This window comes from Panthera tigris, chromosome B1 (genome assembly GCF_018350195.1).
Source record: "Panthera tigris isolate Pti1 chromosome B1, P.tigris_Pti1_mat1.1, whole genome shotgun sequence".
NCBI lineage: Eukaryota > Metazoa > Chordata > Mammalia > Carnivora > Felidae > Panthera > Panthera tigris.
In genome coordinates, this window is record NC_056663.1 from 145,843,684 (window position 1) to 145,856,787 (window position 13,104).

At 41.1% G+C, this 13,104-nt stretch overlaps 1 protein-coding gene across 4 annotated transcripts in view; it reads left to right on the forward strand.

The window, feature by feature from the left end:
• The first annotated feature begins 647 nt into the window (after positions 1-647).
• The window catches only part of ADAMTS3 (ADAM metallopeptidase with thrombospondin type 1 motif 3), a 258,656-nt gene continuing 246,199 nt past the window's right edge, over positions 648-13,104 (forward strand). For 3 of the 4 annotated variants that reach the window (XM_042984395.1, XM_042984396.1, XM_042984398.1), the window contains exons 1-2: positions 648-754; positions 2,041-2,068. In XM_042984395.1, coding sequence (XP_042840329.1) covers positions 686-754; positions 2,041-2,068 — 97 coding nt within the window. In that variant the 5' untranslated portion in view covers positions 648-685. Of the gene's footprint in view, positions 755-1,500; positions 1,611-2,040; positions 2,069-13,104 lie in introns of those variants that run through there. The other variant, XM_042984397.1, reaches the window with a different exon arrangement.

Sequence of the window (13,104 nt, forward strand, 5' to 3'; positions counted from 1 at the left end):
CCGCGTGACGTGGGCGCCGCGGCGGGAGGGGCCGCCCGGGGGGCTCCGGCCGCCTTATTAGCGCCCGGCGGGTCGCCGGCAGCCAGCAGACCGCCGCTTTGCGAGCAACAGGAGCCGGCTAGCGTCCCACTCCTCCCACCTCCTCCGCCAGCCTCCTCCTCCTCCCCTTCGGCTCCTCCCGCCCCCACCTCTGTGTGAGCGGCGGAGTCGCCCTCTCGCTGCCTCTTTCTCCCGCTCCCGCTCGCTCGTCTCTCTCGCTAATACTTCCCCCTGCTGTGCTCCAGGGCACCCAAGCATTCTCCGCGCTAACCTTAGGGACCAATGGTGCTCGAAAAGCCTAGGAAAAGCTGCTTCGGGCGCAGATAGTTGGAAGCCCCTGGTCCCTTCCCCCTCTCCCGGCGCAGCCCGTGCCCGGCTCGCAGCACCTTCTCGCTCCTGCACACTCTGTTTGGGAGGACGGGGTGAGAAGGTGAAGTGGAAAGAACTGCAGAGCAGAGGGGGCCAGTCTCAGAGCTCAAATTTCATTTTCATTGAAGCAAATCACAGAAGATCAGTTTTTTTTTTTTATTCTGCATTTTTTCCTTTTTCCTTTTTTTTTTTTTTTAAGAAACTTCTTTTTGGGGGGGCGGGGGTTTGCTCTGGGCATCTGTTTTGTCCAGTAGTTGAAAAGTGAACTCGACTCGTGATGGTTCTCCTGTCACTTTGGTTGATAGCAGCCGCTCTGGTAGAGGTTAGGACTTCAGCTGATGGACAAGTAAGTGGAAAATAATAACAAGAAAAAACTCAAACCCAACCTTTTCCCGAAAAAGTTCCTCCCCTCTTTCCCCTCCTCTCTTTCCTCCTCCCCCCTCCCACCCTTCCCTGTTATCTTGTGCGTTCAGGACCGGTGTTTGAGGGCTGGGCGCATCGTGCGGGGCTTTCTGGGGTGGGGGGTTGCACTGCAGGGTGGGGGTTATGACTCTGCCTCTGGGAGCCCAAGGCTTGTCACACCTAGGGCTCCCCCCCCCCCTTTTGCGGCATTCGTAACAATTCCTGGTGACAAACTGCAGCCAATTCGCATCCTCGCCGGGCCATCTGGGTTTCCCCTTTCCGGAGGGCGGTCTGGGCGCTTGAATGAAGTTCTGGACGCTGGGTCCGGGATCCCAGTGCTCTGGCTGCTGCCGCCGGAGTCGGGTTCGCGGGGCTTTCTCTCCTCCTCACTGACTCACAGCTTTTTCGGGCAGCCGGAGGCGGGGGTTTCAGGAAGTCCCTGGGCCGGACAGGGAGCGATCCAGTAGACACGTGTCCTGGGAGGACCGCGGCCGGGCTGGGGTTTGACAGTTGGGGAGGGGGGCTGGGGACGTTTCCTGCCCTGCGTTTTCGTGGGCAGAGGCTGGAGGCGCCGGCCGCTTTTCTCCCCTCCCCCTCTGCACAACTCCTCCTCTTTTAAAGCTAAGTTGAGTGCGGCTCTGTTTCTTTTCGGCCCAGCCCCCACCCACCCTTTGGAGACTCAAGGTGAAGCCCGATGCGCCTAGAAGAGTCCTTGAGAAGGCTCAGCGGGACGAGCCAAGCCGTTTGTAGTAAATCACATCAGCTCAGGGCCGGTGGGACTTTGAGCACAGAATTTCTCTGTGAGTTTTTGTAGCTTCTCTGCTCTGCCTGGTCTGGCCATAGGTTAAAAACTCGAAGAATGTCTAGTTGATTCTTGACCTCAAATCTGATACCTCAGACCCCCTTCTAGCTAGAGATTTTCATTGCTAATCCTCACCCAGTATCTGAGTTTTAAGAAAAGAATATTGAATGTCAGTATTTATTTTTGCTGGCTTCATAAATATTAAAATTAAAACGGGCAAACAACTCGCTGTAACAAACTGTTATTGAAATGGCTCATTCTCTTGCCCCAAGAACCCACAAACCAAGGTGCAGCCTTTAGGCACCAGTCCTCGTCTCCAGCATCTCCTGATTAGCCCCTGAAAAGCATTAATGGTAGAAATAAAACGCACGAGGTGATAAGATGAAACCCAGTAACTGTTTCTTTTTACTTTCCCCCCTCCTTTCCAGGCTGGTAATGAAGAAATGGTGCAAATAGGTAAGCCTTGTTCTCAGATGTCATTCTTATCTTGGTAGAAAGAAAGGGATGAAATTAGCTAATTAAAATATTGTTTCTGAAATTTCTCCCATTGGTGGTTAAAAAATAATTCGTCGTCCAGGAACATTTCTGTTCTTCTCTTCTTCTTTCTGGAGGAAGGTCCCACTTTTCTCAGGTTGAGTTAAAGTGGTATAAAAATTTGCAGTTGGGTTTTTTTATGCATCAATTTTTTCAGGCTTGTCTTTGGACAAGCCACTGGTAGGTACTTGGCAGATGATGTAGAGATTGGAATAAGGCATGGAGATAAGTCAAATCAATTTATGTAGCTTTAGGAAGAGTATATCTGATTAGAACAGAAAGCAAAGTGTAAGAATGCTACAAAGAAGGGAAAAATGAAAGACAGGATGAAAATTTTTCTCTTAAAATTTTTCCAGCTTTATTTCTAACTTTTTTTAATGTTTATTTATTTTTGAGACAGAGAGAGACAGAGCATGAATGGGGGAGGGTTAGAGAGAGAGGGAGACACAGAATCTGAAGCAGGCTCCAGGCTCTGAGCTGTCAGCACAGAGCCCGATGTGGGGCTCGAACTCACGGACTGTGAGATCATGACCTGAGCTGAAGTCAGACGCTTAACTGACTGAGCCACACAGGTGCCCCATAAACTTTTTCCAGCTTTAAATAAGCCCTCCGATGACTTATCTTATTCCACCTACTTTACAACAATTATCTGCTAATGTGTAAGATACTGCTCGGCGTTTGCAAATAACATCTAAAACTTCAGTATTACCTGGTGATGTGGGAATTACTCCCATTTTATGGGTGAGAAGACTGAGGCTCAGAGAGTATATGTGAATTGTAACAGGTCATTCCAAAGTCCACGTGATCTTTTTTTTTCTTTTTTTGAAGCTGTTTATAATAATATAATAGTTCTGAATTCAGAGACTGAAGGTCATCTGGCCAGAAGACAGGCTCAATTCAAAGTCTTTTTATATACATTTAATTTGGATTACTTTAAACGATAAATTTTCATTTTGGCAGAATATTATTCTCTGTAAATTCTGTATTTGTCAAGTGATATTGTAAAGTCATCTTTTAGAAGAAAAGTTTTGATTACTGCAAACATAGTTATGTGTCATTGCCTATGTGCTCTGCTCTGGGCGGTGTTAATTGCTTTGCGCAGATTATGTCATCTAATTCTCACAACCATTATGAGGTAGATACACCATTGTGCCCTTTTTAGATTTGAAGAAATTGAAACTTGAGAGGTTCTGCAGCTACCTGCTGTAGTGCGTAGTAGAGAGCTAAGAGGATTCCATGCTTGCAAACTAATGCAGGAACCCCAAGATCTGGGCTATCTGCATATGTCAGAATGCTATCGTGTGCAATCTTTGGCATTGCTGGAACTCTTCCCCAAGCTTAGACCTCAGTAGTAAGAATAGGACAAAGGAGAGGAGAGTGACTGAGAACTGCATTAAATATATAGCGTCTGTGAAGACATTTGTCATTTGTAACTCATGACATTTAGCCATCAACATATATCTTTAAAAAATTTTTTAAAAAAATTTTTAACATGTATTTATTTTTAAGAGATAGAGAGAGACAGAGTATGAGCAGGGGAGGGGCAGAGAGAGACACACACACAGAATTCGAAGCAGGCTCCAGGCTCTGAGCTGTCAGCGGAGAGCCCGACGCGGGGCTCGAACTCACAAACTGCGAGATCATGACCTGAGCTGAAGTCGGACACTCAATCAACAGAGCCACCCAAGCCCCAACATATATCTTTTTAAAGAAGGATTTAAAAAAAAAAAATCCTCAAAACAAGTAGAAGAGAAAGTTATCTTTCTTTTTTATTGCTTAATCGTTTGATTACTTACACATCCCAACTTTTCAATATGTAAATTTTAAAGCGGTTTTAAGATTATCCATTTTAGGGGCAGCCTGGGTGGCTCAGTCCGTTGAGCAGTGCAGAGGCTGCTTGGGATTCTCTCTCTCCCTCTGTCTCTGTCCTTCTCCTGCTCATACTGTCTCTGTCTCTCTGTAAATAAATAAATAAGCCTAAAAAATTTTTAAAAAGATTACCCATTCTATCAAAGGAATAAAGTATATTGCTTTGATTAAATTTTCAGATAGAATCAGCATGCTCTCCTGTAAAAGGCCCTGAGTTAGACTTTGGCCCATTCCTTTTGTTAATATGAATCACGTTGGTTGCTGGTTTCTACAGGGAAGGAAGTGGCACAGGTGTGCTTAAATTTGGTAGGAAGAAGATAAGTAGCAATATGGAAGAGGGGAGGGCAGGGGACTCTTGGATTGTGTTGCTGGAGATTTGCTTACTCCCAAGTGCCTCGGCTTTATGGGGATTCTCTCTTTTATTTCTATCACTTTTATTTACCATTTTCAGGTCGAGTGAAGAAAAGAAATAAAGATAAAAATAGGTTTGATTCATGAGTCTTGTGATAGTAAAAGTATAGCTATCATTTGGCTTTGGGTTATAATCATTTATGTAGCTCTTGAAAGGGGTTTAAAAATACATTTAAAAAAATGTGTGTAGTAATGAGACGTCTTTCCCTTGTCCCCATGTGTAAGGGGGTTGCCTGCCTGGAAGTTTGGTCAAATGCCCTCCTCTACATATAATTAATTTTTTTCCAATAATAAATTTAAAAGTGGTTTTATATAACCACTCTTAGAGGTGCCATTTGATGAATGGTACAATTAGGGAAGACTAATAAGGCTTGCAGAGTTAATTAACTTCTTGGTCTTCAAATTGGCTAGAGAAGAGTCCATGGTTCTGAATAGTTTCTCTGCATAATTTAATGTCTCAGGAAGACATAAATATTAATTAGTGACAAACCATAAACTATTAGGAAGCTCAATTAAAAAACATAGTTTCTGTTGAGGTATCATATACATGCAGGATAGTGCATATGAGTGTACCCCTTGCTGATTCTTCATGAAACAAACAGTCCTGTGTAACTAGCTTCTGGAACAGTAAGTACATTACTAGCATGAATGCCACCTTCTCAGCACTATCCTTTCCCCCGACCCCACCCCCGCCATGATAGGTAACCATTTGCTTGACTTCTGACAGGATTGGTTAATTTTGCCAGTTTTTAAATGCTTTTTGTAAGTACAGTCACACAACATGTGCTTGAGAAAATGATGAAAATGTGCTTAATAACGCTTTAGCTCTCTAACGTAGGAAGGCTTTTATTTAGGTAGAGAGAGGGCAGTTGTGATGGGGCAGGTTAGAATATGTATAAATATATGATTTAGATAGTGTGTTGACAGGCGATTGTTCTTTCCTTCTCCCTCTACCCAGTGGGAAAATGCCCTCTTTTTAAACTTTTTTTAAATATTTATTTATTTTTGAGAGTACGAGACAGCGAGTGGGGGAGGGGCAGAGAGAGGGAGACAGAGGAACCGATGAGGGCTCTGTGCTCGAACTCACAAACTGTGAGATCGTGACCTGAGCCGAAATCAAGAGGTGGCAGCTTAACCAACTGAGCCACCCAGGCGCCCCCTAAAATGCCCTCTTGATATGTGGGAAAGTATGATTCACCCTGGAGAAAATGGGTAAATAGGTTTTGATCTCTGACCTACTTCTCTGCTCCTTTGTCAACCAGAGAGGAACAATTTACCTACCTATCTACACCCATACACACATACACTCATACATATATCTATATATATACATACACCCATACATGCATATACATGCATATAGGTACATGTGTGAATGTGTATGCACTGTGTAAATGTGTGTGATTCATGAGGTCATTAACATACTTCTGTGGCATGTTAGGGAGCGCTTTCATTCTGACTCAGAATATGGCCTTGGTGGGATGCCTAAGGTAATTGTGGGCAGCTGGCTGGCTGGCCTGATTGGGTAAGGAGCCTTGCTCTGTGACACATGTGGCTTAGGAAATAATCATGGTTTTGTAGAAATTGGAGAATCTGCAAAAGAATTCTCTGAGTCCTTTGTTTCATAAGCTGCCACTTAGATATTGCCTGAGTATCATTAGAGGAAAAATCATTGTGAGGGTTTGGTGTTGTGCTGAGTTCCCTTGCTTACCCCCCTCTCTTGGAATCAGGGCATATCTATCTTTCTCTGCCCTATTTCTGTTTCCCAGTTTCAAATTCCATTCCATTTCATTCTTAACAAAATAAAGTTGCTAATCTTGTCCTCTCAAATATCCAGTTTATTGAGAGAGATTTTTTCATCATTTGCAGGTATTTATTTGGTTTTCAAGGTTTAGTGTGAGTCACTTCACCTAGTCCTTGGCTTGTGGTGGGCATTTCTACTAGTGTAGACCTCATGAGAGCAAACAGTTTGTCTTGATGATTGCTGTATCTCCAGTGTATAAAATTGGGCTTGGTGCCCTATGGGTCCTCAAATACTTGTTATTCAATGCATAGATCTGGTGAGCAGGGCATTATATTGGGATTCACCTGTGTTCTATATTTTCTTAAATGCTCTTGTTCTGTGCCCCTCTCCAGGTTTAATTGGTTCTCAAGAAAATGCTGATGGTCATAATGGCTATCCAATTAATTATTCAATGTTATCAAGACTCCTTGTAACTTCTCATTGCACTCCACAAAGCTCAGGGACCTGGGTTTATTGGTCTCTCATCTATTGGTTAAGATTTGCCAAATTGAACTGAATCACATACAGGTTTGGAATGCCCACTAACTTTGCACTAATGTCTACTTGAGATCATTTGCCTTGTTCCAGGCATCAGGGGAAATAAGATAACCTAAGCTTAAAATCGATGAACCCAGTGTGCCAGCAGCAATACTAAAAAGTGTGACTTAAAGGGATTTAAAGGGATCTTTTGTAAAATTTAGAATAGCTACCCATTTAGCCATTGTTCTTTCTTGTAACTAAAGATTGTGCACTTGACTTTATTGATTTAGCTTCCACCCCTCCACTAAGCATCAAAATGGGTAATATTAAATGTTTTAAGCTTTGTAGATGAAGAGGTTATGAAGTGTAGCATGTTAATTTAGTACCCACAAATTATTATTGCTGTTTAGCTGAAATACTTCTTCCCCTTACTTTCACTGTTTTTTCTTGCCATTGTACCAAATAATCACAATATTGCTCAGAAATATTAAGAAATCCCCATGGTCACTTCTGCTTCCAGGATGATTATCTCTAAGCATTCTTTGCTTGCGGGGAGCCAACCCAGATTACCTTGGAAATCCATTAGGGACAATGCCAAATTGCCTGGTAAAATCATGAGTGATTTCAATATGAAGAGTTTGGTTACACTACTTGGATTGAATATAGTAACAGTGATGACTTAGGTGGAACACTAATGCCAGAATTTTGGGAAGCTTCTTTTTCATGTTGCTCCCATAGATATCAGCTTTTACTCCTAAACTGTGCTGCTGCTATTGTTACAAATTGTTTATTCTTTTTAATTAGTTTTCTTTCTGAACATAGATGTTTTACATGTGCCCATTATAACTGTCTTCTTTAATTTTTCTGTATACCCCAGATTTTTGACAATCATCTTAAATACCAATTTAGCATCTTCTTACCCAGTCATCATTTATTTATTTATTTTTTACTTGTTTATTTATTTTTGAGAGGCAGAGAGAGACAGAACACGAGACAGGGGAGGGGCAGAGAGAGAGGGAGACACAGAATCGGAAGCAGGCTCCAAGCTGTCAGCACAGAGCCGGAGGCGGGACTTGAACTCACAAATTGTGAGATCATGACCTGAGCCGAAGTCAGATGCTTAACTGACTGAGCCACCAAGGCACCCGTTACCCAGTCATCATTCAATACACATGTTGTGTAGGTTATTTTTGTATACCTGTTTTTGTTTTGTTTGGTATTTTAGTGAAATTTTCCACATCACTACAAAATCCTTATGAACATCATTTTAATCTCATTATCCTAATAAACCTTAATTTATGTACTTATTAATACCTATTTTCTCATAATGAATGTTGCCACACAGCTTGCTTTTCAAATGACTACTTTAGGAGAAAGCTCTAGAAGCTGCTGGCTGAGTAAAACCAAATTAACATGATATGTGTTGGCAGATGGCTTTTGAAGTTTGTAGGACCTGAACTCTTACTGGTAGTATAGGGAAGCATTGATTTTTTAAAATGTCCATTTTAAATTAGTTTTGGTTCTGCTCTTCTTAAATCTGAATGTAATTTTTAAATATTTGGTTATGCCATCTCTGAAAAATGCAATGAATTATTTTTCTAGTTATCAAGTACCCTGGTTCATGGTTTAAGAGCAATTATAAAAATGTTTTGTAAATTTTATTAGTACTATGACAAGATTCATCTACCTCATAGAATTTGAGAGCTGTATATTCTTTCGATTGGTTAGTAAAGCATGGGAAGAGTTTCCTAGTTTAGGAATCTTTGTTCCCACATGTAATTTATCCATCATAATTTTCCCAATATGTTTATATGATTTTGCTGACTAACTGTAAATCCTTAGGAGAGATTTTGTGGTAATGTCAGTTTCTTGTTTATAAAAATGATTGCCACAAATTTAGCATGATGAATCTTTATGGAATTTAGAATAAATTATGAACAGCATGAAACAGTCTATCTTGTTTTTGAAGTGACTGGTAAACCAAAAATAACATTTAGGAAACTCGTAGGAAGTAACATAGGATTAAATACATGAATCTTCAAATACTGGGATCTTAGATGTTAAATCCCATTTCCTACAAATTTTCTTCATATTTAGTACTTATATTTTTATATATGTATGCATACAAATTAAAAAGAATGATTGAAGTCATTATTCATATGAGTTTGAGTTCTCTTTCTTTTATATGTAAAAATACCTCTTTTTCATGTAAAGTCCATTCCTTAATCTAAAACATAACCAGCATATCCAGGAGAGGACCTATTAGTTTTCATTGCCTTGCTTCTATCAAATGGTCAGGGGCACAGACTCTGTTCACTCTGGTTTAAAAGCCTGATTCCACTACTTTCTAGCTGATGACTTTAACTTCTCAAGGCATCACTTTCTTCTACGTAACATAGGCATATTACTACTACTTACTTCATAGAATTATAAAGGATTCATAAAATGCTGGCACTTGGTAAGCAAGTTAGAACAATAGCTATTATTAGTACTATATCTTAGTCTTGTGCTTTTTAAAACACTTTTACTCAATGAGAGCCACCTCTTTCTAACCGGTACATTTTTGATAGGTCTGTCTACCACCATGAATTTCCAGGAACCTTAATTTACTGTGTCAAGGACTTGTAAACTCTCCAACCACTCAACTCACCATGTGACAGCTCTTTGAGAGTTCTATTTTCATGTATTATCTTAATGTTGGTAACTCAATATACTGTTGCTTAATTCGTTGGAATATGGCAGTGGAGGGAGGAGTTGGGTAAGGAATGAATGGTACAAAAACAGTTATTCCATATGGATTCTGTACCAACTATATTTCATGTATGCAAGACACAATTCTTTCTTCTTTTCACCTTGTTTGTTAAAAGTCCTTTTCATTTCATTAAGAGAAAGTTCCTATATTAATCATGACTCCTTTGGATGGAAATAACAGGAACCCAGTTGACACTGGTTAAGGAACACAAAATTGATCAGGTAATCAAAGTCAGGTAGAGCTGAACTGAGGGCTCAAATAATGTCAGAAATCCCTCCCTTTCCTCCCTCTACTCTTCTTTCTTTCTCATTTTCCTGCTTTGGCTTTATTTCTTTATCAGGATATGATTGGTCGTGCCTCAGGTTGTGGCAAAGACTGTCACTAGCATCTCTGGGCTATCATTCTACCTTTTACCCCAGTAAGCAGAGCACTTTTTTTTTTTTTTGTTAATGATTATTTATTTTTTGAGAGAAAGAGACAGAGCATGAGTGGGGGAGGAGCAGAGAGGGAGGGAGACACAGAATCTGAAGCAGGCTCCAGGCTCTGAGCTGTCAGCACAGAGCTGACGCAGGGCTTGAACTCACAGACTGTGAGATCATAACCTGAACTGAAGTTGGACACTTAACTGACTGAGCCACCCAAGCGTCCCACAGAACACTTGTTTTTTGACAGCTCCAGCAAAAATTCCTGGTGGGGCTTTTATTGGCTACTTGGCTTTGAACGATTCTCTATGGTCAGGGGATGCAGTGCCCTGATTGGCCTGAACTGGGACATTTTACTCTTGACTTATAGGGATTGTGAGTGGAATGTGGGTTGGTTACCTGAGGGAATACTGGGATGTAGTTAAAGAAAAAGGAGGATGGATGCCAAAGAGAACACATGTGAGGGCCTCCCAGCATAGTGCATGGGATCTGATGGCTGTGGTAGGTAGAATAATGCTCCCCCCTCCCCACCACAATAGGTCTACATCTGAATCCCTGGACCTGTGAATATGTTATGTTACATGGCAAGAGGAATTCAGTTTGCAGATAAAATAAAGTTGCTAATCAATTGGCCTTTATTTATTTATTTTTTAATGCTTATTTATATTTAAATATTTTGAGAGTGGGAGAGAGAGCGCAAGCAAGCATGTGGGCAGGGGAGGGGCAGAGAGAGAGAGGAAAGAGAGAATCCCAAGAAGCCTCCACGCTGTCACCACAGAGCTGGATGTGGGCTGGATCTCATGAACCAGGAGATCATGACCTAAGCCCAAAATCAAGAGTCAGATTCTTGGCTGACCGAGCCACCCGGGTGCTCCAGTTGGCCTTTAAATAGGGAGACTATCCTGGATTATTGGGGGATGTCCTGAGAAGTGGAAGAGGGAGACCATAGAGACAAAACTAGAGAGATGGCAGCAAAAGACAGACTTGGTCTGATGTTTCTGGCTTTGAAGATGAAGGAAGGGAACCATACGCCAGGGAATGCAGGTGAGCTCTGGAAGCTGGAAAAAGTCAAGGAAACAGATTATTCCCAGTGGTTCTTGAAGAAATGCAGCCCTGTGAACACCCATGTGACCTATTGCAGACTCCTGACCTCCAGAACTGTAGGATAACTGTAGGAGAACTGTAGATAACTGTAGGATAACTCCTGACCTCCAGAACTGTGTTTCAAGTGGCTGAGTTTGTGGCAGTTTGTTACAACAGCAATAGGAAGCTACTAGAGTGGCCCAGTGGACTGTCCCAGTTTCTCATACCTTTGTCATACTGTGAGCCAGACGATTTTAGATTTGGAAAATATAATCACCACAAGGAAGCTTCAGGGAAAACCTTTAAAATGCTATTCACGTTTCTTATCTGTCATATTTTCCTAAGCTTTTGGCCCTGGGGACAAATGCTCATTTTCCTGGCTTTAAATTCTAGGCTCAATATTAGTCTTTCAAGGTATTATCTATCAAAAAATTGTGAGACGTATGAGAAATATTAATGTATAGAATGTCTAATACAGCTCTCGAGTCTGTGAAACTTCCAGTGATGATAAATATAACTGGTAGACGTCCTTCTTTAAAGCTAAGATCAGAATGTTAACATTTTGGCATTGGGGCCTCACATTAAAAAAACACAAAAACCAAAAGACTCCTCTATTTGTTATTCTGTTATTGATTTTTTGATCCTTTTAACATGTAGCAAACAAAGAAAATACTTGGACATTTTTCTTTAAAACATTTTTTTTTCACTTTTTTTTTTTTTTTTTCCTTCAAAGATCTTCTCTTACCTGGTGTCATGTTCTGGAACACCAAAGAACGTGCTGTTCTTTCCTAAGTGACTCTCTTGAACATAAACATTGTGCAATTGCAACAAATATTTATGAAAAAGCCAGATTTTTAAAAAAATGAGGAGAATTTTTAAGTTCACAACTATTTGTTCTTTCTTAATGAGTAAAAAAAAAAAAAAGCAAGCTTTTATTTTTTTTCTCCCCTCCAATAGCTTGATGAAAAATGTTTGACTGTGAAAGTAGATTTGCAACGAAAATAAAAGACTTCAAAGAGTTTCTCCGGCTTGCGGTGATAAGAGCCTAGAGGAGATGAAGTGAGGAAAAGAATTTGGCTGTGTTCAGAAGTTTAGCATGTGTCACAACTAACTTTTAGTTGCCTTTGAATGAAGATGGGTCCCCTTCTCTGTTTGTGTTTACAGCCTTGGGAAGCCCTTCAGTGTGTGGTGCCCTCTTTAATGTCCACTCATCACCCTGCTCACATCTTTCCTGGAGCAGCTGGCTCCTGTCATTTCTGATGAAAGTCATTCTCCTACCCGCAGCTCAGGATTTGGAAATGTTGTTGTTGGAGCTGCTTCTTTAGCAGATCTTGAAAATGCTTATTCGATTTCATTCTTGTGGCCAGTTTGTTGCATACTGAAAGTTTATACCTGAAAAAGGAAATTGCCTGTGTGAACTGTCTCTTTATAGTAATCAACCAGTTCTTGGGAGAGAATCTCAGCATCTGGGTAGGGTAATAGAGTATGGGTTCTTACAGCTTGCCTGAACTTCAGGCCCTCGGTTGACATGGAGCTTGGAGATTCCTTCTAACCGTATCAGAAACACCAGACTGGGGCAGGAATAGAGGTGGGTGAGGCCTGAGAGGTACTGGCAGGTGGAAAGAATGTTCAGTTCACTTCCAACTTCCATAGCTCTAGCTAGATGGTGATGGTCACAGTGATAATAACATCAGTTAATTTTTCATCTATTAAAATCTTAATAGCTGGTATAAGCCTTTTATGTGCCTTACCACCTTATTTGAGCCCAGTTATTACCCTCATTTGACAACCTGTCAGCCTTAATTTTCATAATTTGCTTGCAGATGGCAAAATGTGCATCAGCTTGAAATGAGAATTCAAACACAGTGCTTTCCGACTCCAGACCTTTAGTACTCAACCATCATACCCTCCCTGCTCTCTTCCTTGCTTGGGAACTCAAACCACATTGCATCAACCACAAGTACTCCAATATTTTGTGTACCAGTTGTAGCTTGGGCTTAATTAGATTAGCTAAAGATTGCTGTGATATGTGCGAGCTTTGTACTGTAGTCACTTGAGGTTTTGTAATGTTGATTGTGCTACTGAACGCTTTTGTTCTCTTACTGTTCTATAGTGTGGTCTTTGAAATGTGCTAGGGGCCTTTAGTAATCTCTAGGAG